General features: G+C 49.4%; 1 protein-coding gene across 1 annotated transcript in view; it reads right to left on the reverse strand.

The window, feature by feature from the left end:
• The window catches only part of LOC148508087 (uncharacterized), a 48,356-nt gene that overhangs the window by 15,514 nt on the left and 5,180 nt on the right, over positions 1-27,662 (reverse strand). Inside the window, exons 3-6 of the mRNA XM_088445195.1 lie at positions 19,257-19,451; positions 18,526-18,649; positions 18,311-18,408; positions 18,030-18,141 (exon numbers count right to left, since the gene is read on the reverse strand). Of these exons, the coding sequence (XP_088301321.1) occupies positions 18,030-18,141; positions 18,311-18,408; positions 18,526-18,649; positions 19,257-19,451 (529 nt within the window). The remainder of the gene's footprint in view (positions 1-18,029; positions 18,142-18,310; positions 18,409-18,525; positions 18,650-19,256; positions 19,452-27,662) is intronic.

A 27,662-nucleotide genomic window follows, 5' to 3' on the forward strand; every position in this document is an offset into this window, starting at 1 on the left:
CGAGCGCTCAGTGCTCACAAGCGGGTCTGAATCAGGCCCAGAGTCTTCGCAGTGAGCCACTTGACATCCACTGATTCCAGGGGTTTGAATGGAGGTTCCTGAAGTGCCTGGACCACTACTGACAATTCCCATGGAGCCACAGGAGGGTCAAAGGGAGGTTGTATACGTTGAACACCTTGCATGAAGCTGTGAACATCCGGTATAGTAACAATTTTGCGCTGAAACCAGATAGACAATGCAGAGACCTGCACTTTCAGAGATGCTAGGTGGAGACTTAGATCCAGTCCAGCCTGAAGAAAGGCAAGAATTCGAGAAACCTTACAGACTTGAGGGTCACAGTTTCTTGGAGCACACCATTGGAAATATGTATGAAATATTCTGTGGTAAATCCTGGTTGAGGCCAGTTTACGTGCTCTGAGCATGGGAAAAACCCTTAGCAATTAGGAGGGATGTCTCTAAAGCCAAGCTGTTAAAGATAGACGGGGTAAGTCCAGATGTAGATATTGACCCTGAGACAACAGGTCTACTTGTAGAGGAAGTTGAAGAGGAAAGTCTATGGAAAGCCTTTGAAGATCGGAGTACAAATCTGGTCCAAGCCGGAGCTATTAACAGGCCTGTGCCCCCCTCCTGTCTGAATTTCCGAAGCACTCGAGGAAGCAGGGATATTGTAGGGAAGAGATATGCCATTTCACTGACAAAGAATCTATGAAGGCCGCATCGAGGTCCTTTGGTCTGGCTCCATAAATTGCAGTTTGTTGTTGTGTCTGGAGGCCATGAGATCCACTTCTGGAAGACCCCATTTGTCTAACAGAAGCTGAAAGACTTCTGGATGTAGAGACTATTCTTCTGCATGCACATCGTGATGGCTGAGGAAATCTGCTTCCCAATTGAGAATCACCGGAATGAACACTGCGGATGGCTGGGAGATTGCGTTCAGCCCATGTGAGAATGCAGGACACTTCTGTCACTGCTGACTGAATTCGAGTGCCCCCTTGGTGATTGAGGTAGGCCACAGCCGTGGCGTTGTTGGACTGTTCTTGTACTGGACAGTTTTTCAGAATAGTCTGAGCCAGGGTGAGAACCCTGTAGATAGCTCAAAGTTCCAGGATGTTGATTGGCAACACTGCCATCGGCCCTGTAAGGAGTTCTGGCCACTTACTGCTTCCCACCCTCAGAATCTTGCGTCCATGGTGAGGAGAGCCCAGTCCGGGACCCAAAAGGGACGACCCTGGTTCAAGTGGGAAGTCTGTAGCCACCAGGCTAGGGACAGGCGTACCTCTGGGAGGAGGCTCATAATCTGGGATTTGAGCAGATGGGGTAGCCCGTTCCACCTGGAGTGTATCAGGTGTTGGAGGGGTCTGGAGTGAAACTGTGCAAACTCCACCCTGTTGAAGGTGGACACAATTGATCCCAAGGCCTGCATTGCAGAGTGAATCAACACTCTGCGGTTGTGAAACAGTCTGCATAGTCTGTGCTGTAGTGCTGAAATCTTATCCGCCGCTAGGAAGATTCTCTGAACTCGAGAGTCCATGAGGGCTCCTAAATGTACCATCCTTTGAGAGGGTGTCAGAGAAGACTTTTTCCAGTTGATCAGCCAACCGTGCAGTTGTAGAAAAGCAATGGTTACCTGCAGATGGCAGTGAAGAGTCTCCGGGGAGCTGGCCAACAGCTAGAGATCGTCCAAGTATGGGAGCAGTCTGATCCCTTGACGATGAAGAGAGGCCGCCATAACTGCCATGATCTTGGTAAAGACCCGAGGGGTCATTTAGAGGCCAAACGGCAGAGCCTGAAATTGGTAATGTTGCTGCAGTGTAGCAAACTGGAGATATTGTTGATGAGAAGGCGCTATAGATACATTTAGCTAAGCGTCCTGAATGTCTAGGGATACCATGAAATCTCCAGGCTCCATAGGTATTATAATAGAATGGAGGGTTTTCATACGAAACTTGGGACTTCATTCAGAGTCGGTCGAATCGGCCGCACGGTCGTACGCAGCCAATGTTCGCTAAACTGCGCATGCGTAAAGTTCGCAATGCGCGTGCGCAAACTAGCGGCTACGATCAGAATTTTCTCTCTCCTTGAACACTGCCAGGTCGGTAGTTTGAGTGACAGATTGCGGCGTTTGTGGGTGGTAACAGGGGAAGGTGCTTGAAAACGGGGGTGTGGAGATCCGAACGAAGGCGTGCCTAATTATGCGAACGGCGTTTTAAGGGAGTGCATAATTAACAAAGTAGTGTCATGGCACACGTGACAGGAGAGGTTTTACACTGACATGATCGTAGAGCTTAAGAGAGGGTATGGTCAACCTTTAGCTCTACGACCAGTTCCGATGGTTTACGATGCTCGCGATTAATCCTTATATAGCCGGAGATGACGTGTAATGCGTACGAGATGAGGGCGTTTTTTTAGCGAACCGACTGCACCCTCCCCTTAGTCGGCCAGCTAACGATCCGACCTTAGGGACGCAACATGCGTGTGCATCATTCGCATATCGGCCCCTTTTCCTATACGACCGTGCGGGCCGCAACTACCGACTCTCAATGAGGTCCTTGGTACGTTGATAAACTTGTTCAGAGATTAGAGGTTGAGGATAGGCCGATGAGACCCATTGGGCTTCTGAACTAAGAAAAGGGTAGAATAACCCTTGCCCTGTTGTGAGAGGGGACCTGAATTATTACTCCTGAATTCAGTAAGGACTGAATTGCTCTTTGGAGCAGCAGGGCCTTGGTCAAGTTCGATGGCGGCCCTGTGCAAAAGAAGGAAGGAGAGGGCGTATCCGTGGGAGACCACTTGTCTTACCCAGGCATCTGACGTTGTTTGATGCCAAACCTGGGTGAATTGAAGAAGTCAGCCTCCCACCCTGTGAGCCTCCAGGGAGAGGCCCGCCCCATCAGGCTGCAGGCTTGTCCTCAGACTTGGCAGGTGGACATCTAGTAGCCCAGGTTTGTTTGGCCCTAGGCATGGAGGCCTTGGCTGATGTCTGCTGCCGTGAAAAGGACTGACCTTTGGCCTTGCCTGTATTATATGGAGAGGGCAGTAACACAGTATTGGAAGCCGCCAAAGTAGTCACAATTTTATCTAGTTCTGGAACAAATACAGTAGGATGTCTCCCAAATAAGGCAGAGACTCCAGAGCCTGTTTTGAGTCCGAATCTGCTTTCTAGGAACGGAGCCTAACAATACGGCGGGCCACTACCGAAGTGGCAGATATCCTGGAGGCCAGGAGAGCTGTATCCATAGCTGCTTCACCTAAGTAGGAGGCTACAAACCCTAATGTGAGATATGTAGGAAATTTGTTCCCTTGAAGCATCATAGGGCAATGTCTCTTCTAGGGCCTCTGACCAACTCTAAATGGCTTTCGCCACCCAGGCCGTAGCCCTAGCAGGACGAGTAATAGCTCATGTAAGGGAGTAAATGGATTTATGACAAGCTTCTATACATCTATCAGTAGTCTCCTTCAAGGAGGTTGCAGTATGAATGGGTAATGTGCCATTTTTAACCAGACGTGTTACATGAGAATCCACTGCTGGGGAAACTTCCCATTTAATGCAATCAGCAGCTGGAAGAGGGTAAAAGGAACGGAACCGTTTTGGAATTTGAAATCTGTTACCAGGCATATTCTATGCTTCACTGATGTGATCAGATATCTGATTGAGAGAACACTGGTAAAACCACCTTTTGTCGTTTAAAAAGTGTATTCTTTTTCTTAGGAGCGGGTTCATCCTCTTCTTTTGTGAGAGCTGTAAAATCTATTTTACAAATAGGAGGTATATATAGTTTAGAGGGTGGCTCCTCTTCTCCTGAGACGGAGTCAGAGTGAGAGAGATCTTCAACTTCTGCCTCCCCAGATGATATATCAGAATCAGCTAACTGAGTGGGCTGGGAAGATAACACAGCACGTTTACTAAATTTAGTAGGTAATGGCTTTTCCTTTTGCAGCATTTGCTGAAAGACCGTAGAGGACTGTACTGAGGTAGACAGTTCGTCTACCCATGGGGGAGGCACAGGATTTTCAAGGAGTACCTGCTGTGGCCATCCCACAGGGGGAGCCACCACGGGGACTGCTATGTGGTCCGCAAATTCGGCCAGCATCTGTGAAAAATCTACCCAGGGTAGGCCCTGAGGGAGAGACACCAGGGCGTAGGGGCCTGGGGCTGTGTAGCAATTAGTACAAAGACCATCCTGAATGAGGTCCGCTGGGGCTAAGCCCGCTGAGCAGGACTTACAGGACAACAGAGTAGGGGCAGCAGCCTCAGGCTGCTTGTTATTCTTTCCTCTGCCAGACATAGCCACAAGAATAATAGAATATACAGTGTGGGGAACACCCTATGTATTAAGGTACAATGTAGTGTGCAACTTTGCTATATATGGCACAATGTAGCGTGCAACCGCACTATATAGGATGTGATAGTCCTCACAATTATATAGATGTGAGCTACAATGAACCCCCTATACCTTAGTATGTCAGGGTATAGTAGAATAAAGGGACAGTTATAAACTGACAGTATAGAAAATAGAGATTAGCGCTAGCACAAGTCACATACAAATGCAGAAAACAAACATAACATGTCTGCAATGGGCACTAAAATCAACTACACAGACCGCAGTGGCTGGTATGATATAGCGCTGTATAACCTGGCCCATGGGAGAGGTACACAGGGATACTGGACCTAGCGTTTCCTGGAGACCAGCTTGCATAAAATGGCTGCCGTGTGTCTCTGAGGGGGCGGGTGGTGAGGGAGGAGCAGCTCAGGGAACACCAAAACCACAGTAGAAAAGTGCCCTGAGCTGGGGAAGGGGCTGCAGGGAGAGCTCCTTATGCCCTGGCTGACGTTAACCACTAGGTCCCCTGGCCTTAAGAATATGCCTTTGCGCCAATATAGTTATGCCCTGGTGGTCTATTGTAGTGGGCGAGCCAGTGTCCACATCAGCACCTCCGGTCTGTCTTCTGAGACCAGAGGCAAGACTGCACTAAAACGCGGGTCCCCGCAAACAGGGTTCTGCCTTACCTGTCCCCTGGATTCCGGGCTGCAGTGTGGGGTACAGGTAGCCTGCTAGCTAGTCAACCACGGAGCCCTGCCGGGAGTAACTAACACAGGCTTGGTGTCACGGCGCTGCGAGGGGTGATGGGGCGGGCAGCACAGACGTCCGGAGGACAGTCTGGTACTGCTCACCCGTTTGGTAAAATTAAAAAGTAAATGAAATCATAAAATGAAAGCTTGGGCTGCTTAATGCAGCCCTCTGTTATAATGGTGGTCCAGATCCTGTCGCATACCAACTAAACTAAAGTGCCCTCAGGCTGTGGGCTGGGTATAGGGGGAAGGACCGGAGTATCCTGGGATTGAAAAGCTTCGCTGTCCGGACCTCCAGGTCCCACCTATACCTCAATGTCTCCCTGTGGAGCCTTATGGACCCTGAAAAAGAAAAAGGGGTTTATACTTATGTTAGAACATTTCCACAAGGCCCACGGGAAGCCACAGGAAAACTGGGATATAAGTGTACAGGAGCTCAGGTATTTACCAGCAAACGTGCAAGGGAGGGTGTCCAGTGGTCCTCAATGGACTCTGAGAATTTTAGACTTATGTTATATAATATGAGATATGGTAAGAACTTACCCTTGTTATCTCTATTTCTACGAAGTCCATAGGGTTCCACAGGATACCTTGGGGTATAGGTGTGACGTCAGTCGCAGGGCACCAAAGAGTTAAGCTTTCAGCCTCCCAGGATGCACTAGGTCCCCCTCCTATACCCCGCCCGCGGGCCAAGGCACCTCAGTTAGTTACCAAGCCATAGGCCGGAGGAGGAGAAGGAAGAGAGAGAACAAAGATCTGGACACATACAAGAATCACATTCTCACCAGAGGGAGACGGAAAACCGGTGACCAGAGCAAAGCCCATCTGCAGCACAGGTGCGACAGGGCGGGAGTCCTGTGGAACCCTATGGACTTCGTAGAAATAGAGATAACAAGGGTAAGTTCTTACCATATCTCATATTTTCTACTTCAGGGTCCATAGGGTATCCACAGGATACCTTGGGGATGTCCCAAAGCAGTATCCTTTAAGGGTGGGGACGCTCCTGTGCAGAAAGGAGAATCCGCCGCCCGAAGGAAGCATCCTGAGAGGCGAAGGTGTCAAACCTGTAATACCTCACGAAGGTATGGACAGAAGACCACGTAGCAGCCTTGCAGATCTGAACTGCCGAGGCACCACGTCGAGCTGCCCACGAAGGACCCACAGACCTAGTGGAATGAGCCTTCAGAGAAGGAGGGACCGGTAGGCCTTCATGAAGATAAGCTTCAGAAATAGCCATACGGATCCAGGCTGCCAAAGTTTGCTTTGAAGCAGGCCAACCCTTTTTACGGAAGCCAAAGAGGACAAACAAAGCGTCCGACTTCCTAAACGAAGAAGTGCGGTCAACATAAGTCCTTAAGGCCCGCACAACATCCAAAGAGGCCTCACCCACGGAAAGACCCGGTGAGTTAAAGGCCGGAACAACTATTTCCTCGTTAATATGAAACTGGGAAACAACTTTGGGAAGAAACTCGGGCCGAGTGCGGAGCACTGCCCTGTTCCCATAAAAAACCAAGAAAGGGGGTCTACAAGAAAGAGCCCCTAACTCAGAAACACGTCTGGCCGAAGCAATGGCCAGAAGGAAAACAGTCTTAGCTGTTAGCCATTTAAGATCCACTGAGCCCAGTGGTTCAAACGGCGGTCCTTGGAGAGCCCTCAGGACCACAGCCAAATCCCAAGGCGCCACAGGTGGAACAAAGGGCGGCTGAATGCGGAGAACACCCTGCATAAAGGTGCGCACATCCGGGATTGTAGCAATCCTACGGTGAAACCAGACAGATAGGGCCGAAACTTGTACCTTCAAAGAAGCAAGGCGAAGCCCATGATCTAGTCCCGCTTGTAGGAAGGCGAGAATCCGAGACAGACGAAACTCCCGCGGTGCATAACCTCTCGGTCGACACCACTGGAAGAACGTATGCCACACGCGATGGTATATCCTCGCGGAAGACGGTTTCCGAGCTCGTAACATGGTACGCACCACAGAGCTGGAAAACCCCCGGGACCTCAGCATGGCCGTCTCAACAGCCACGCCGTCAAAGACAGCCGAGTCAGGTCCGGGTGAAGGCAAGGACCCTGAGACAGAAGGTCCGGTCGTAGCGGCAACCGCAGAGGAATGTCCACGGACAGACCCTGAAGGTCTGAGAACCAGTGCCGTCTGGGCCACGCGGGAGCTATCAACAGGAGCGTCCCTCCTTCCTGTTTGAATTTCCGGATTACCCGTGGAAGAAGGGAGACCGGAGGGAACAGGTATGCGAACCGGAACGTCCACCGGACGGACAGAGCATCCACCAGAGACGCCCCTTCGTCTCTTGTGCGAGACCCGTACACCGGCAACTTGTTGTTGTGCCGGGACGCCATGAGGTCGATTTCTGGAAGACCCCACCTGTCCACCAGTAGTTGAAAAACGTCCGGGTGCAGGGACCATTCCCCCGGATGAACGTCCTGGCGACTTAGAAAGTCCGCCTCCCAATTGAGCACTCCCGGGATGAAGACCGCTGATATGGCCGGAAGATTGCGCTCCGCCCAAACCAGGATCCGAGAGACCTCTACGAGAGCCGCCCGACTGCGAGTTCCTCCTTGCCTGTTTATGTAGGCCACGGTGGTAGCGTTGTCCGACTGGACCTGCACCGGGCGACCCTGGAGAAACCGCTGTGCCTGCTGGAGAGCATTGAAGACCGCACGGAGTTCCAAGATATTTATTGGAAGCTCCGCTTCTGTCGGCGTCCACCTGCCCTGGAACAAGTGTGGACCCGAAACTGCTCCCCAGCCCCGAAGACTGGCGTCCGTTGTCAACAGGACCCAATTTGGAACCCAGAACGGACGTCCCTTGTTGAGGTGGGTCGTCTGTAACCACCACGTAAGGGACAGGCGAACCTCCTGGGTGAGCACAATCGTCTGGGACTTCAGAGACTGAGTCAGCCCGTTCCACTTGGACAGGATCAGGTGCTGCAGAGGTCTGGAGTGAAACTGGGCGTATTCCACCATGTCGAACACCGACACCATGGAGCCCAGTAACCTCATCGCCGAGTGTAAGGACACCCGGCGGCTGTGCAGACAACTGCGCACCCTTGACTGTAAAGCAGAGATCTTGTCCTCCGTCACGAAGATCCTTTGCTGTCCCGAGTCCAATAAGGCTCCAAGATGCAGAATCCTCCGAGACGGGATTAGAGTGGACTTCTGCCAGTTGATTAGCCAGCCGTGCCGTTGCAGCAGTGCAATGGTCAGGTCCAAGTGGCGTAACAGGAGCTCTGGAGATCCTGCCACCAATAACAGGTCGTCCAAATACGGCAACATGCGGACTCCCTGCAGCCGCAGAGAAGCCGCCATGACCGCCATCACCTTGGTGAAAACACGTGGTGCTGTTGCCAGGCCAAAAGGTAACGCCCGAAACTGGAAGTGGTCGCTGCTGATTGCAAACCTGAGGAACTGTTGATGGCGCCAAAGAATAGGGACATGCAGGTAAGCGTCCTGTATGTCCAATGACACCAAGTAGTCCCCAGGTTCCAGCGCCAGAATGATGGACCGTAGGGTCTCCATCCGAAACTTCGGGACCCGCAAAGACTTGTTGAGTGCTTTGAGGTTGAGAATCGGACGATATGACCCATTGGGTTTCTGTACCAAAAATAGATTTGAATAGAAACCCTGGCCCCTCTGGGAGAATGGAACCGCCACTATAACTCCAGCCTGGAGCATAGTGTGCAATACCTTCCGCAGCTCCGTAGCCTTGTTCCGGTCTGATGGGAGACCCGTGGTGAAGAAGCGAGCCGGGGGTCTGTGCCGGAAGGAGAGGGCGTATCCGTGGGAAACCACCTCCAGAACCCAAGTGTCTGTCGTAGTGGTCGACCAACACTGGGCGAACTGTAGCAGGCGGCCTCCCACCCTGGGATCCCCCAAAGGGAGGCCCGGACCGTCAGGCCACAGGCTTGTCATCTGGCTTGGGGGCCGGACGTCTGGTACTCCATGCCTGCTTCCGGGGCTTGACCGATTTCTTAGGGCCAGCCTGTCGAGGAAACGACTGTGGTTTGGGCCTGCCCTGGGCCCTAGATGACCGAAAGGACGATGGTCCCGAACCAGAAGGAGCAGCGGCCGACGGGAGACAGGCAGATTTGGCTGCCGCCAGCGTGGCCACAATCTTATCCAGATCCGGACCGAAGAGAACTTCTCCGGTAAACGGCAGCGCTTCCAGACCTTTCTTGGAATCTGCGTCCGCCTTCCAGGATCGCAGCCACAAGGTGCGACGAGCAGCTACTGCTGCTGAAGAAATTCTAGACACCAGAGTACTAATGTCTAGAGCCGCCTCGTTGATGTAGGTGGCCGAATCACGGAGATTGCCAATCAACTCCGCCTGATCGGCCGGACAGTCGGATTCAAAAGAAGCCTCTAATGAATCCGCCCAGCGCTCCATCGCTCTGGCAACCCAGCAAATGGCCATAGCCGGCCGTGCTGCCCCCCCTGCAAGGGAATAAGCGGACTTCAGGCAGATTTCTACCTTGCGGTCCGTAGCATCCTTAAGGGAGGACATGGATGGCATCGGCAATGTGGCACTACGGACAAGACGGGTCACGTGAGAATCCACCTGTGGAGGGGATTCCCACTTCGCAAAATAATTATCCGCGAACGGATAAGCCACCGCCAGGCGTCTCTGCGGCTGGTATCTTTTGCCAGGTTGTTTCCACGCCTCCTCTAAATGGTCCACCAACTGACCCGAAAGAGGAAAGACTGTGGCATCGCCCTTCACATCTTTGAAAAAGGCATACTTAGATTTAGCCGCTGGGGGAACTTCGTCCTCAATCACCAAGGCTGTGCGGACCGCCCGAATAAGTCCAGGAATATATACTTTGGACTTAGCATCAGCGTCCTTAGTATGGAGAGGTTCCTGATCGTAAGGATCTAGAATCTCCCCATCATCAGACGTCCCTTCGTCATCCTCATAAGGAGCGGACAGAGACGCCACCGGCCTTTTATGAGACCGCATCACAGACTCCCCTTGCAACACATCCGACAAGTGCTGTACAGAACTCGTCAGGGAGTTAACCCACGCTGGCTCCTGAGAACCCGGGAGCGGGGAAATAGGGAGACTGTGGGGTACCACCAATTGTCGTGGGAACCCCTGCATGGGTGACGACACCACAGACTGCTGGGACAAACCCATCGGAGTAAACGCGGGCTGCGGAGCTAACTGGCCCACTAAAGCTGTTAACGCCTGAGCGAAACAAGCCCAGGGCGGCTCCTGTACCGGTGCTGTAACCGTAATAGGCTGCGCCATGGACAAACACTGCCGGCAAAGGCCCTCCGCGCTACCCTCCCCCTCCGCTAACGGTACTTTGCACGTGGTACACTGTAGCCGGAGGGGAAAATCACTTTCAGACATGATGGCACCACGTATGTGACCTCTCTCACCAATTAAGTATTAAATAGGCGAGAGACCACCCTGCAGCACCGCACCGCAAGGGCTTTAGCAGAAAGAACAGGGACAGTAATAAAGCTGACAGTTTAGAGAAGAAAAGATTACAGGCAGCAGCGCTAGCACAGTCACATACAATGCAGAAAAATAACAATTCCTGCACTAACAGCGCTGATCACTCAACTACACAGACACAGGGCCTGGTAGGACACAGCGCTGCATACACAGACCTGACCACAGCGGAGGAGAGGTATGCGGGGGGACCCAGACCACGATGCTTCCGTCCAGCGCTTCCAGCAGCGTTCACCATGCGTTCTGGAGAAGATGGCCGCCGAGGAGCAGAGAGGAGGCTGGCCTGGGGGAGGAGCGCTGACACAGGACCAGTCAGCACAGTGCAGAGAGGGCTGTGTGCAGCGGGGGAGGCGCCGGCTGTGAGACAGGGAAGGCGCGCTCCCCTGGCATGCATTTAACCCCTGGGACGCCGCAGCGCTACCGCTCTGCTGCGGTCCGCTGTCCCAGGGGGTAGTGGAAGCGCAGGTTGGTCGCCTGGCTCCACGCTGCAGCCAGTCCCCAGGGAGCCCCCTGCCTGGGGACTTAGGACCATGTGATCAGCGGGGACCCACCGCGGGACCCCGCTGCTTACCTCTGTCCCCCTTGAATCCGGCCATGGTCCGGAGCATCTGGGGTCACCGCTAGCTGTGACCCCAGACGCCCACCAGCATCCCCGGATCAGTACCGGCGTTCTGGTACCGGCGGGGTGTAGGGAAGACAGCATGGACGTCATGACTGACTGTCCATGCTGTTCATCCAGTTGTGCAGCCACAGCTGCATGAAGAATAAGCTTCAGGGGCTCTTCTAGCCCCCACTCCAACAGGTGCACCCGACTCCGGCCGGGCACCAAACTAAACTGAGGTGCCTTGGCCCGGGGGCGGGGTATAGGAGGGGGACCTAGTGCATCCTGGGAGGCTGAAAGCTTAACTCTTTGGTGCCCTGCGACTGACGTCACACCTATACCCCAAGGTATCCTGTGGATACCCTATGGACCCTGAAGTAGAAACTTCTCTATTTCGGTAGCATGACTAGACCGTCATTGGAACCGAACAGCTCCTGCACATTGCTCCTATTAGGCAGACATGGAGTCTGCTATTGCCCATATTCACCACCTGGATACATCTGCGGTTGCAGACTCAGCAGATTATTGGGCACCTCCACACTGCACCATCCGAGTGGTTGTCTTGCTCCATTCTCTAGTCTCATACACCGGACTTGACAGTCATGGCCATCCATGGACAACGCTGCACAGCCAATGCTATCCACATCAGGGGAGCTCTGGAGACGTCTCTGTAATCTACCTGCCGGCTGTTGTCATGAGACCAGGGCTGTACCACCAGGAGCCAGCAGTAAGTTCACCCCCTCCTTCACCAGCTAAAGTCAGTGATAGACTTTGTACTGTACCCCTCAGTGTAGGTTGTCCTCCCACTGTGTTTCCTGCACCTCATCTGGCAGCCAGAGAGGAGCTTTGGGATCACATAGTGCACTCACAAACCCCTGTGTGGGCTTCTCCCACTGGAGAGCCCAAGAAAATACTGGCAGCCACTTTACCGTACAGATAAGCCTCCCCTACTGACCACACTGACATACTGTCCCACCTGTGGCACTGTGCCCCCTTGGCAAACCAGTCTTCTATATCACAATCTCCCGGTTCTGCATTGGGCTCTCTATTTTGGGATCAGCCGCATCAACTGCATTTGAGAAATCTCCACTGATTCTGACAAGCCACGAGCCTCTCCAGCCCTCATGTAGTCTGTCCTAGCAGTATAGGTGTATATGGTATATGTGGAGGAACAGGGTTCTTTTGATCACTTAGCTCAGCACCCAGTATGGATTATTCCAATACAAGGGGTAGAAGATGAACACACAGGCATCAGGTGTCAAACAGGCACAATCAGAAGATACCAGGTGGGGATTCAAGGCCTGATTCAGAAACATATCTAATCCCGACGGTTTATGTACATATCCGATGATTGTGGGCTTACGCATTCGCAGAATGAGTCCTGTATGTTAGCACGCAGTGCCCACAAGCTGCAGCATGTCAGATTGGGGGTGGGAAGGAGGAGTCACCAGACTGAGTTCCTGGAAACGGGGGGGGGGGGGTGTTGCCCCATTTCCTGGGAGTGCCAAGGCCAGAGTCTGGGTGGTAGGATGCAGAATTCCTGGCCTCACAAGCAGCCAGGAGACAGATAGGCTCAGTAAGTTTTGGCTTATGCAGCCTGGCCAAAGCTGATGGTGGCGATGGTGATCCAGGTGGGTTTCACCGTAATCACCGTACGAGGTAACCTTTATTGTGTCCGGGACCCAGCTTTCCTCACAGTATATATCCTGAGTTTTCTCCTATTAAATCCTGTGTCACACTGATGCCACTCAGACACTTTATTGCTCTTGCCTGGGAGCAATGTGAGTAACCACCTTACCTCTGTATGGGGAAAGGGAAGCGATTAGCGATAACACAGCTAGCGTTATACTTATTTTATACTATGGTGAGAGCCATTGCAGGTTCCTGCAAATTATCTTTCGGCTATAAGCAAGGATAGGAAAAGTGGCTCCAGAAAAGAGGGTTTTTTGTACTCACTGAGAAATCAATTCCTCGGTCCATCTGGGGCACACTGCAAACTGTGGGTTTAGAGGGGAGGCGGAGGAGTATTCACTAAATAGCTAATCTATTGGAGTTGAAATACCTCCCCCTAAGCCCTCTCACCTCCTCCAGGAGCTCAATTATTTATCTAACAAATCCTAAAGGAGAACTCAACAACAGGCACAACCAACAGCATCCAGGGAGGGAATGCAGTGTCAGATTATGGGGCAATACCTAAACAGTCCAAGGAGGAGAAAGAGCACAATCAGCTGCAAATTTACTAAGGTACATGTCTATCCGAAATCGCAAGTACTTTCCATAGACAGGAATACAACACAGTGATTTACTGAGATTATTGGGCCCGTATTCAATTAGCCGCGAAAAATCGGAATCCGCGAAAAAGTATCAGCGATTTCGACTTTTCGCCAGACGGAAACTTATCTCCGTATTCAATTGCAAACACTTTCCGCGTACATGAAAACGCAATGCAATGTAAAAAGCGAAAAAGATTGACTGGATAGGTGGAGAAAAAAAGTGCAAAAATCGCTATTTTGGGGTGCAAAGGTGGGGAAACCACTCTGCACTCTTGGGACAGCCCCCCAAAGGATAACTGCATCAAAAATAACTAAAAAGAATAAGAGGAACACCCAAAAAAATTACATAGAAAAAGGGGGCAAAAAAAGTGCAAAGTGGGGGTACAAACTTAAGAACTAGCAAAATAGACTTTTTTGGGGGGGCTGCAAGTAGGCGTGAGGTGTTTTTTTGATTGCAGGTGCTTCTTTCAGGTGTGTTTTTAAAAACTTTACTTTGGCGACTTTAAATCATGCTAGCACACATTTTCAAGTACCCCAAATTTGACAGGAGAACTTATTTTCACCCCAAAATTCGCAACTTTCCACTCGCACCTCCCTGAGGGTGAGAGATGGAAAGGAAAATCTTTATTGTAAGTTTAAAATGTGGTGACACCGTGCCGAACCCCTTGGACACCCCCCCCCCTAATGACTAATTAGGCATTCGGAAGTTTCTAATTAGCTTAATTATTCCAATAATTACGTCATTTTTGGGGTTAAAAAAAATCAACCTTTTTCGTTAGTTTATGCACCCCAAAGTTAATTACAATAATTTTTTAGTTGAAAAATAATTGTTTTTTTAAAACATTTTTCAAGGTGCCCTCAAAGTACCCCAAAATCACCCTTTTTCCTACTTTTTTTTTGCATTTTTCGTTTAATTCGTTTGAGATTAAATGAAAAAAGTTTGTTTCTTATAATTTTCTAGCATCTAAAAAAAAATAAAAACACAAATCAGCCATTTGAGATAATTTAAAAACCTACAGTACCTACCTAATGCCCACAAACAGCCGTCTATATGGTCCTGCTAACGAAATTATCCATTTTGGGGGGTCCAGGATGGTCTCCCCACATTTTCATGCAAATCTCATTTGGCAGTAAATTCACACCCCTCCCCTGCGCGTAGTGCAAATAGGCTTGGATTGTAGAATTATTGGGAGCGCGCTTCGCTGCGAAGTGTGTGAGTTTCAAGAAACAAACTCGTTACTCACACCTAACTGGATTGAGCCCTTAGAAGAGCTCTCATCACTTCCCACATATCAAGCGATTGTGGCCAGAGGCTCTGCCTCAATTGGTTACAGCATAAAGCGGGGAGCGGTCACATGATATCTGGGTATCCACATGATAGACCGTCTGGATCACATGAAAAGGACACCACAGGAAACCAGAGAAGCTGGGCCAGTAATGATAAACGCTGGAGATTCACATTTTACTGTTAGTAAGGCCCCAATTCCTGCATGAGGCTGGGGATAGAGATGGCGGCAATGTAACAGAGGTGAGGATGATATACAAGCTGTACCCTTATAGTGGGCAGGGCCTAATGTGGATCTGACCAGTCTCCTTCCCACACTCTCTGGTGTATCTCATACATCAGGAGCCATCAGCCGCTATTATACTCCTACTCTCCCCCTCACATCATGTCACTGTGTGTTACCAGCCCAGAGATCTGACCAGTCTCCTCCCCACACTCTCTGGTGTATCTCATACATCAGGAGCCATCAGCCCCTATTATACTCCTTGTACAGCTGGTATGTCATCCTCATCTCTATTGGGGTGGGGTGTCTCTAATTCACAGATAGCTCTCTCCAATAGGAGAATGGATTCTGGAGAACGATACTTACAGACCAGCCTTTTAGGGTGATACTTTACCCACTAGGCTTTTCATATCAAATAACAGACATCTTGGTAAATTGTACTTTTAAGTCCTCTGTGCAGGATACTATATTCTGGTCATCATGGAGGAGCCATACAGACAGCCCAAAAATAAGATGAAGACCAAGCAGGATAGTGACCAGCCCTGCCTGGTACCATTGTGGATGGCAAATACAAAGGAATATATACATTTGCACACACCTGAAATATCGGTTGAGGATAGCCTTGCTTTGATATTATAAGTCAATTGCAATTTTATTCAGGGGTGCTGCCAAGGACAAGAGATGATCATCATAACAAGAATACACTCCTTTGAGTGGCGCACATAGAGATTACCTTATTAGATAAAATAAAAACTTAACATTTATTGGATATGCTTTAAAATGTTCTTATCTTTAGGACAGGAGCCAGCGAAATAATGGTTTAAAAAAATAGAAAGATAGTGATAAAGAATGTAATAAAGAATGTGCAATAAAATGAAAAGAACCCTGCTGTATGTCTGTGTTTTGGTGAGCTACATAGTATATGAGGGGATATTAAGGTTAGACTCTAAGTTGTATGGATAATGGAATGTCACGATCAGGGCTGACAGGCTGCCGAGATCGCGGTCCTTACCGCTCCGGGCGCTCTGGCGCGGCATCTCCGGTGGGGGTGCAGGGTCCTGGAGAGCAGCGCTGGGTACTGTGAGCCTCCGCAGACTAAGGGCTTCCATCTGGAGGCAGGCGAGAGGGGATGAGACTTAAGAGCGCTTCCGCACGGTGACCACTGGGCGCGGCCATCTTGGATTTGGGTCACATGTTGATTTGGGCTAATCAGGTAACAGCCTGGGCTAGGGAGGCTAGCAGCCAATCCTGCACTACCTGAGGGTACTACAGGGCTGTCAAGAGGCTCCTTAGTTGCCAGTGCAACGTCTATCACAGCGTATGCTGTGAGCTAATTCTCTGTGCTCCCTTGCTCCTTAAAGTGCCCTCGCTCCAGTGTGTTCCTGCAGTTTCACCTCTCAGCCTTGGTGCGGTTCTGCTCCTGTTACTACTTGTCTCCTGACACAGTCTACCCGCTATTTGCCCAGCCTACCCCGGTTCTCTGTGAACCGCCAGCACTCCCAGCTTTGTCTCACCCCTTCGTGTGTACCATTCCTTCATGAGTCATACCCCCCTAAGACCGCCTGCTTTCAAGTACCAGCAAACGAACCCTCACTCGCCATCCAACTCCACTCCGGGTCCAGGCGCACGCAAAGCCGTGACATAGAAAAGGTAGTGGTAAGGATATACGTCTTCTCCACTTGTTGAAAATGTTGCTATTGAGTTTAGCTTTTATTAATATAATTAATATACAGTGGGTTAATTGATCCTATTCCTTTAACCGTATACTATTAGTATATACACTTCAGGTATTTGGGCTATATGCAAGATCTCCTATCTTATCTTTACCTCTGATGATATATTTGTGTATATCTATTACAATCCAGGGTCAGTATTTGATTATTGTCCGTATGGTAGTAAGCGGTATTGTTGGATGGACAAGCAGTGACATGATGTGAGGAGGAGAGCAGGAGTATAAATAGGGGCTGATGGCTCCTGATGTATGAGATACACCAGAGAGTGTGGGGAGGAGACTGGTCAGATCTCTGGGATGGTAACACACAGTGATATGATGTGAGGGGGAGAGCAGGAGTATAAATAGGGGCTGATGGCTCCTGATGTATGAGATACACCAGAGAGTGTGGGGAGGAGACTGGTCAGATCTCTGGGCTGGTAACACAGTGACATGATGTGAGGAGGAGAGCAGGAGTATAATAGGGGCTGATGGCTCCTGATGTATGAGATACACCAGAGAGTGTGGGGAGGAGACTGGTCAGATCTCTGGGCTGGTTACACACAGTGACATGATGTGAGGAGGAGAGCAGGAGTATAATAGGGGCTGATGGCTCCTGATGTATGAGATACACCAGAGAGTGTGGGTAGGAGACTGGTCAGATCTCTGGGCTGGTAACACACAGTGACATGATGTGAGGGGGAGAGTAGGAGTATAATAGGGGCTGATGGCTCCTGATGTATGAGATACACCAGAGAGTGTGGGGAAGAGACTGGTCAGATCTCTGGACTGGTAACACACAATAACATTATGTGAGGAGGAGTGTAGGAGTATAATAGGGGCTCATGGCTCCTGACTCCCCCAATGGGCAGATACATTGTCCTAGCGTTCCAGTTAGGCTGGTTCAGCGGGACGCCGTGCCCTGCCCTAATTCTAAAGGGCAAAAAGCACCCTGCCCTCCGGCTCGCGCCCCACTGAAACAGCCTGCAGGTGCCGTTCCCACCCACAGGTCGCAGTGTCCCGCGGGTGGGAAAACCTGCGGTGTAGCAGTCACGGCCGGTGAATGGATGCCGGCCGCATGCGTGCGGCATCCATTCACACTGACAGCATCGCTTAGGGGCAGCCCAGCATGTCCGTAAGTGCCGGGGACGCACCCAAGAGTGACGAAAAGGGGACGCGTCTTAAAGACATGCCCCTTTTTCCTTGGCCACATGCTGTAGGCAGATGTGCCCTTTTTCTAGGTCTGGCACCCTGCCCGGCTCCGGACCTATAGTGAACAGTATTGTCCTCTTTACTTTGTACTGAGAAAGGCGGGTGCGGAATAAGAGACTGATGTGTTGACAGAACAAGGAGAATATGTGACTCTTCTCTGTAATAGTGATTATTACTCACCTGTGCTGATATCTGTAGGGATTTCCTCCTCCTTACACTGCTGATCACCCCTCACATACGTCTCTTCCTCTTCCTCCATATCTTCTACCTTATCGTCAGGCAGACACTCACCCTGAGTAGCCCACAAAACAATAAAACAACAGTTAAAAAAAATTATTTTACATTTCATTCATTTCACATAAGGTGAAATACTTCCAGTAAATAAGACCCACACAGCTTCTCCACAGATCATATAGAAAAATTTAACTTTGGTCACTTGGAATACCTTAACTCCCACCTACCTGATCCTCCTGTGGGATCTTGTGATTCTCCTCTGTACAATCCTGGGAATACAGAGGACGGGGACATCTCTCTGGGGTATCTCTGTTACTGGCTCCATCTGTAGGAGACACACAGTGACTGAAAACATTGATTTAGGTATGATTACCAGATGATGTGTATATGTAGGCCTTCATTTCTCTTCTGTCCTTTACAATAAATCAAAGTATCCTCTTACCCAGTGATGTGAGGGACCAGTGATTCTCCATCATTACATCCTTATACAGATCCTTGTGTTCCTCTAAATACTCCCACTCCTCCATGGAGAGATAGACAGTGACATCCTGACACCTTATAGGAACCTGACACACACAATGATACAGTCATCACCCAGACATATCCCCTGGTGTTACTGTATAATGTCCCATTCCCAGCAGTCACCTCTCCAGTCATCACCCAGACACATCCCCTGGGGTTACTGTATAATGTCCCATTCCCAGCAGTCACCTCTCCAGTCATCACCCAGACACAGCCCCTGGTGTTACTGTATAATGTCCCATTCCCAGCAGTCACCTCTCCAGTCATCACCCAGACACATCCCCTGGTGTTACTGTATAATGTCCCATTCCCAGCAGTCACCTCTCCAGTCATCACCCAGACACATCCCCTGGTGTTACTGTATAATGTCCCATTCCCAGCAGTCACCTCTCCAGTCATCACCCAGACACATCCCCTGGTGTTACTGTATAATGTCCCATTCCCAGCAGTCACCTCTCCAGTCATCACCCAGACACATCCCCTGGTGTTACTGTATAATGTCCCATTCCCAGCAGTCACCTCTCCAGTCATCACCCAGACACATCCCCTGGTGTTACTGTATAATGTCCCATTCCCAGCAGTCACCTCTCCAGTCATTACCCAGACACATCCCTTGGTGTTACTGTATAATGTCCTATTCCCAGCAGTCACCTCTCCAGTCAGCAACTGAATGATCTTGTTTGTGAGTTCCAGGATCTTCTGGTCATTGTCTCTCTCATGTATCAGTGAGTGAGGTGGAGGCACCGTGATGGGGCTCCGGGTCCTGCTCAGAGCCCATGACTCATGGGCATGATGGGCACTGGGTGTCTGACACTCACCGGATGTCTTCTTCACTACTGTGTAACCCTGAGCAATGAAAGACATCATTAAACAGCTAAATGAAACTCCATCTATATATGGAACTGTTTAAGAATTAATCATACATAATATACAAGAAGTGATTATTTTACGACCCCTCTCCTATGTTACTGTTTAAAGAACATATTATGAGAAAACAGGATTTTGTACTATTACTTATCAGTAAAATACATTTCTCAGAATCCCCCACTTGAGAGCATCATATGCAGGGCCGGATTAAGGTCTGTGGGGGCCCCTGGGCAACAAACTTGTGGGGGCCCCTTATGCAATGTCCCCAGTAGCAGTGCCCCTTATGCAGTGCCCCCAGTAATGGGCCCCCCTATGCAGTGCAGACTGTAGTAATGCACCTTATATAATGCCCCCAGTAGTGCCCCCAGACCCAGTAGTGGTCCCCCCCTTTGCAGTGCCCCAAGTAATGGTCCCCCATATGCAGTGCCCATTGTAGTAATGCCCTAATGCAGTTCCCCCAGAAGTGGTCCCCCTATGCAGTACCCCTTATATAATGCCCCCAGTAGTGGTCCCCCTATACAGTGCCCCTTATAAAGTGCCCCCAGACACAGTAGTGGTCCCCCCCTATTGCCCTCAGTAGTAGCCCCCCTTATACAGCGGGGCCAGTAGTTGTCCCCACTATGCATTGACCCTAGAAAACGTCCCCCAGTGCCCCCATGAAGCGGCCCCCTATACAGTGCCTCCTATAGCGGCCCCCCTATGCAGTGCCCTCTGTAGTGGCCTCCTCCCCTATGCAGTCCCCTGTAGCTGCCCCCCCCCCATGCAGTGACCTCTGTGGCGGCCCCTCCCCTATGCAGTGTCCCCTGTAGCTGCCCCCCCCACCATGCAGTGACCTCTATAGCGGCCCCTTCCCCTATGCAGTGACCTCTGTAGCAGTCCCCTCCCCTATGCAGTGTCCCCTGTAGCTGTCCCCCCATGCAGTGACCGCTGTAGCGGCCCCCTCCCCTATGCAGTGTCCCCTGTAGCTGTCCCCCCCCATGCTGTGACCGCTGTAGCGGCCCCCTCCCCTATGCAGTGTCCCCTGTAGCTGCCCCCCTCATGCAGTGAACGCTGTAGCGGCACCCTCCCCTATGCAGTGTCCCCTGTAGCTGCCCCCTCCCCTATGCAGTGTCCCCTGTAGCTGCCCCCTCCCCTATGCACACACAAACAAAAAAATCACCACTTACCTGAATTCCCGCTCCTGACGCAGTCGGCGCTGCCCGCTCCGAGTCCCGGCTCTTCCACTGCACTATGGGAGAGACGTCAGCGTCATGACGTCTATCCCATTATCAGCAGATGGGGGGGGAGCCGGAAGTCGGAGCTCATGAGTGAGCTCCGGCTGGCTCCCTCCGTTGTGCAGCAGCCAATGAGAGTCTGACTCTCATCGGCTGCTGTAACATACACACAGCTGCCGGCGGCGGCTGTGTGTATGTCACTGTGTAGTGTAGACTGCGCTCACTGCGCGGTCTACACTACACTAGCGGAGGGGTCACTAGCGGTGGGTGTACACAGCGCACCACTGCTAGTGGGGGCCCCTCCGGGTGTGGGGGCCCAGGGATGACCGCCCCTGTCGCCCCTCCCTTAATCCGGCCCTGATCATATGTGTCCACACAAATCTAGCCTTACTGACCGTTAAATAGCCCTGCTAGTCGCGCCATGCCGTGACACGACTCGGTAGCGTGGAGGGAGCGCCTTTTCGTGGAACTTTTTCCCTTAAAATACGTCTTATTTGCAAAACAAGGAATATGTAGCACAAGCTGCTTCTGCCGATTAAAATTATATACGGTATGCCTAAATACTGTGTGCGGCTGCCGTTACATCTGCCTGTTAAACGCTAGTGTTCCCTGTTCCCTTTGCGAATAAGACGTATTATAAGGAAAAAGTTGCACAAAAAGATGCTCAGCGTTCCGGTGGGTGGGGCATCTGGAATGGCCGCCTTTTAGATATTCTCCTGGCTGAGACTGCTATAATCGGCTTCAATCCTCCACTAACTGGCCTAATTAGAGACTTTTATCTAGCTTAATGTATAGTCCTAGTGGAGGTGAATCTTTTGATGCACTTATTGCCACGAGACTTGTTTAGCGCCAAAACAGGCTGCGGGTGCTGGCGCTGTCACATATATATATTCCTGGTTTTTTTGTAGAGGCTTATTGCCCCTTCTCTAGTCCTCTTTTGGCAGGCACTACTAACCTAACAATATACCACCGGCAATTAGTAGTTTGAGCTCCCAGAGTCAAGCTGTCTATTGTGGAATCCACAGAGTGTCGGCCCCCTCGGTCCTCCGAGTTCCAGTGCTGTGGGGACTTTTGCTGCTCCTGACTGGACAACATACTGCCGGGTCCCCGGAATTGAACTCAGGATATTCGTGATCCCTGTCCTGCGTTTTATCTTGTCTGCACTTGTTCTACCGAGACCCCTCTTTATCCGGCCTCTAGCCCATGAGACTTACCTCTAATTTAGTCTGACGGAACCCTCCGGCCGCTGGACGTGTTACCGACATTCTGCTACTTGAAATCCCTGCATGTCAGACCAGCAGTACCCGGGTAATCTCCAAACGCCTCAGACACTCACACTCGGGGAGACGACCTCACCAGCGCCGGGGCCAAGGAATCCTGAGGGGCCGATAATTCGGAGGTATCTTCTCAGGATTCCTTGACCCCGGCACTGGTGAGGTCATCTCCCCGAGTGTGAGTGTCTAACATGCACTACATCCCGTTATTCCTATTTCAAGGATCGCGGAGATTACCGCTGGATCAGCTTGTTCTTCACTGCGGCGGTCGGAACAGAACATCGCCTGCGCAATCACTGTTACCTGCTGAGTAGAGCATCGCTCCGGCCCCTGCCCGACGTCCCACCTGGCTGGGTGTCCTCCCCTGGATCGTGCATCTCCTCCTGCCTAAACTTCCAGCCCTTTTACACTGCCTCTGCTCCGTCGGCAGTGATCCTCGGTTCCATGCTGCAGCTGACTGGCTGGTGTGTCCGGTGCTTCTCCGGCTCTGCTCTGCATTACACTCTGTTCGGAAGTGGGACCTGCAGTGTGCTGAATCTCCCTGCATCTGGAGGATCCTGGTGACAATCGCTTGACAGCCTCCTCCCCTGTACTAACATTGTTTGTTAATCTTTCCTTATAACAACATCCCCTGGTTCATTTTTGGTGCGTGGGTCCCCCTGGATTGCATTGGCTGATCTGTCTCAGGGCACCGCATTAGAACACATTTTCCTTTATAACAAATTTTAACCCTTCACTGTGTGTTTAATATATATGTACTTCACTTTTTTATTTTCATTCTTTATATGCAGCTGCTCCTAACTATCTCTTTACACTGCACTTTTCTTACTATGGCGGTGCCCTGGGGCAACTTGGCTGGGACGGTTTTGGGGGGCCCTGCGCTCTGGATTTGAACCCTAGTATGTTAGGGACCTACCCGAAAGAGGTTACCTGGATATGGTGGGTAGGCCCATAACCTTGGCCGTGATTATGCTAAAAACCTCTATTGATTGCAAAATTTTATTGCAATTAAATATATTATTAATAATTTGGAGTTGTGCACCTGAGATTTGTCTGTTTCTGTGCCTGCAATTAGTCTCATCAGGTAGCACCTCCCATTATATATATAGTCAGGTTGTGCAGTCCAGAAATCTTTTCCATAACATCCCCTAACATCCTTCCTTCTTCCTTACTTAGGCCCTCATTCAGAGCCGCTCGCTATTTGCGGTCGTTCGTTCTAAAACAAGGGGTGGCTATTCAAATGAACCGTTCACTCATTGCGGTCTGTTCACGCCTCTAAGTCTGAACGAGCGAGCAAAACTTGCAGTTGTAATTTTGAAAAATACGCCCCCTTGCCGCTCGCACCATACGTCATGTCCGCTATTTAATAGATTAATCGAGTACATCGAACAGCGTATGAACTGCTCGCTATTCTTGTGTTGGTTTTTTCAACCGCTATTTTGCGAGCAGCTCTGAGTAAAAAAAAAACAAGTGACGTGGTCAATGACGCTGCTGTATTAATTATGCACTCCCTTAAAACACCCCTTTTTGACCTTTAAGCACGCCTGCGTTCGGATCTCCACTCCCCGTTTTCAAGCACCTTCCCCTATTACCACCCACATACGCCTCCTTCTGTCACTCAAAATAGCAGGCATTCCCTATATAGCGAACAAACAATTTTCGGCCGCACAGACTGGTTCGCGCATGCGTATTAAAATCCGTACGCATGCGCAGTTGTGCAAACATCGCTCGGAGCGAACGAGCAGCCGCTAACGAGCGGCTCTGAATGAGGGAATTAGTTCCTTGCCCTCCTTATGTGTTACCCGTCCCCTCCTTATACTCCCTTTCCATCCTTTGTTTATTGTCCACCCTACCTTCTCTCTCTGCACCCTCTTCTTAACCCACCAATAAGTCCGGATTTTCTCCCACATCGCAGAATCCTGATTTGTGAGACACCCTCTTCCTCAAGTACTGACCGTTCATTACATTATTGAATGGTACCACAATTCCTGTTTGGATTAGCCATATTGACTTGCATTGTATTTTGGGTTATAATATCAAGTTTATTTTAAGTATTTTGGAATAGACTGCCTCAATTGATTATATCTCTACAACTATGAATGACAGATGCTTCATTTAGTAATTTTTTTTTCCACAATTGAGGCTATTTTCAGTGGGGCTACATTGTACAAAATATATAAGACACACGGAAAAAACGGGCGCTGCAGAAAAGAAAAACTGAGAACTACAAATATTATTGCAGCTCACCACTGAAGGGATAGGCAGATCCCTCAAAATACTAGTTGTAGCAGTGGTCAGTGGAACTTTTGTGGCCCTGTCAGAGAGGAGGTACAGCGCCTCATTCAGAGCCGGACGCTATTTGCGCTCGCTCGTTCAGAAAAAGGGGCTGGCTATTTAAATTGAGCGCTCGCTCTTTGCGGTCTGTTGACGCCTCTATGTCTGAACGAGCGTCCGAAACATGCGCTCGCTATTTTGTAAAGACGCCCCTTGGCCGCTTGCATCATACGTCATCTCTGCTATTTATTTGATTAATCGAGTACATCGAAAGGCGTCTGAACTGCTCGCTATTCTAATGGTAGCATTTTCCTACCGCAATCATGCGAGCAGTTCAGGCTAAAAGACAACCAAGTGACGTGGTCGATGACGCTGCTTTGTTAATTATGCACACCCTTAAAACGCCCGTTTTGACCGCTTGGCACGCCTGCGTTCAGATCTCCACTCCCCGTTTTCAAGCACCTTCCCCTGTTACCACCCACAAACGCCTCATCCTGTCAATCAAATTAGCAGGCATTCGCTATTTTGCGAGCACAATATTTCCGACCGCACTGACTGGTTGGCGCATGCGCATTACGACCCATACGCATGCACAGATGTGCGAACATCGCTCGGAGCGAACGAGCGGCCGCTTACGAGCGGCTCTGAATCAGGCCCTCTATTTTAACTATTTGTCACATTCGTTTAAATGATATTTCATGTTTATTTTTTATTTTACTGTTCATGAACAGATTCCATTCTGTTTTCTATCTGTGTATCTGCATAATTAAATGTGTATTTATTATTTCATTCTCATTTCATCATATTTTATGTTCTAATAACATATTGTTAGCACTCCCACACCTGTGTTTTTTTCTTTTACAACTACATTGTACAATACTGTCCCTTCGTTTAACCATTGTCTGATTGGACGTCTATTATACTAGGGACAGTCATGTCTTTTGATCTCAACTAAATGTTTAAATCCCTTCTATATTTACTGTCTATTGGTAACAGCCAACTGCTTAAGTCTAAAGCTGCATACACACAACGATTTTTTGAACGATTATCGTTAAATCGTTGAAAAAAATCGTTCACTTTCTGAGAGAAAACGATGAACGATTATTGTTCATGCGCGTTCACGTTTGTAGTTCAGTCAGACTGGCCAACTCAACGATTTTCATTAAGTTAAAATGCAAAAATAATTTGTAGTTCAAAAAAATTGTTCATTACACTTTAAAAAAATCTGACAGATAATCGTTCATAAAATCGTTCAGAAAATCGTTGGCAACAAAATCGTTGTGTGTGTATGTACCTTTATGCATAAGCTGTGTTTTTCTCTGTACAACACACCCCACCTAGTGGGGCTATAGGATTATCCCAGTTAATACAAAGGGTTTCTTACTTCTATTACCTGTTAGTACATTTTTCAGAATATTTAGGCTGTGATATTTCATGTTACATTGTTGTAAATTCCTGTGATATTTTGCATATTACTTAGCCAGTGTATTGTACTATCATTTGTCAATTAAGGCGGAAAGTATAATTTCACTTGCAGCCATTTTAAAGCTATTGCTGCACTAGTTTTTTTTACCACTGCAGCACCCAGATTCTTATACCAAAAATAATAATAGATATATAAAAATATTTACTGTACAAAATTATCATCCAGCGGTGACTCAGGATAATCTTCACTCTTACTGTTTGTAGACTAGCTAGAATGTAATCCTAAATGTGCTTCTAGGGGTATTGTTTCAATTTCATCACTGTCACCCACATATCTTGTACGTGACGTACTACAGTATATTACCATTGGTTTATTATTGGCGACCACTCAGTTTACTCTGCGCTTTACTCTGTTTCGGCCTATTGGCCAACGGGGTATGGACAAATATTTTCTCAAAGCCTCCTCGTCCTCATCCTCTGACACACTTCCCACAGCCAATATGGGCAAGTCAAACAAGCACTCAGGCATTCTACTTAACATTTAACTAGCACCTTCTAGAAGATAATAAAATCTGATTGGGTACTATGGGCAACATAACCACTTTTAAAAACTCACTTTGAAAATTTACATTAAGGGGTATATTTACTAAACTCATAAATCATTTGTCTACAGAGGTTTTAAAAAAAAAAAAAAAAAAAAAAAAAAAAATGAAAAAAATTCTGCTTGCATAAGTATTCAACTCCTTTGCTGTGGAAGCTACAAGCTAAGCTATATTGCCTCTACCTGTTTATAACTAAGTATAAAAAGTCAGCTTTTATGGATAAAATACCCCCTCATTAAAATAAGATTTGTCATACTGTAAATCTGAAGGAAATCTGTGAAAATGAAGACCAAAGAGATTGTAGAAATTTCAAGATAATGTTATAGACATGTACAAGACTAGAAAAGGCTACAAAATAGTATCCAAGTGTGAGATATCCCAATGAGCAGTGTTGGATCAATTGTGAGGAAAGGGAAGATGGATCCTACCAGTGTTAATTTTGACAAAGATTTTTAATTTAGTTTTAAGGCCCCTAGCGTTCCCGCTAGGCTGTTTTAGTGGGGCGCAGCATCCTCCCCAATTTCTAAAGGGCATAATGTGCCCTGCCCCTCTTAGCGGCACCCTGCTAAAACAACTTGGGTGCTGTCCCTACCCGCGGGACACTGAAAATTGGAAAATAGCGTTGCAGCGATCACCGCCTGTGACTGTCATGCGCCCGGCATCAATTCACTGAGATCGGAGCACTTGGGGGCAGCCCGACATGTTCGTAAGTGCCGGAAACACCCCAAGACATATGAATAGGCGGTGAGTCTTAAAAACATGCCCCCTTTTCTCCGAGTCACGCCCCCTTTAGTAACCTAGCGGTTCTTACCATTGCAGTCAATGGTGGGAACAGCTCATTGGTTGAGAGAGGTGGAGGTTCACCTATCTCAGCCAATGAACGCTCATCCCAGGCATTTCTATGGGAAGAAAGTGGATGCATACATGAACCATAGAGGATGTGAACTACGCATAGGAATAAGTGAGTATGGACTTAGGCCCTCATTCAGAGCCGTACGCTCTGAGCAGAGCGCACGCTCTGAATGAGGGCCGCCCTCCATAAAAATGGAGCGTCCTCCTGGACGCTCATATAGCTGTGGGTCACCACCCACAGCCTATACGAGCGTGCATTTTGATGGCCGCGATGGTCGTGACCATCGAAACTGTGAGCCGGAGCCTGCGGTTGAGGTTTTCAACCGCAAGCTCCGGAGTGATTTTGGCTCTATCAGAGCCAAAATCACACCCACTGTCAGTGGGCCGGCTTCTGACGGGAGGCGTTCCCGTGGGAACGCCCCCGTCAGGGAGGCACGCCCCCGGCACGCCCACCAAAGGGGGCGTGCTGTCAATCAACATCGACAGCACACCCCCTTTGATCAGACACAACGAGCGAAGGACTTTCCTTCGCTCGTCGCGTCTGGCGCA

Source organism: Taudactylus pleione, unplaced genomic scaffold (genome assembly GCF_031769625.1).
Source record: "Taudactylus pleione unplaced genomic scaffold, aTauple2 ptg000377l, whole genome shotgun sequence".
NCBI lineage: Eukaryota > Metazoa > Chordata > Amphibia > Anura > Myobatrachidae > Taudactylus > Taudactylus pleione.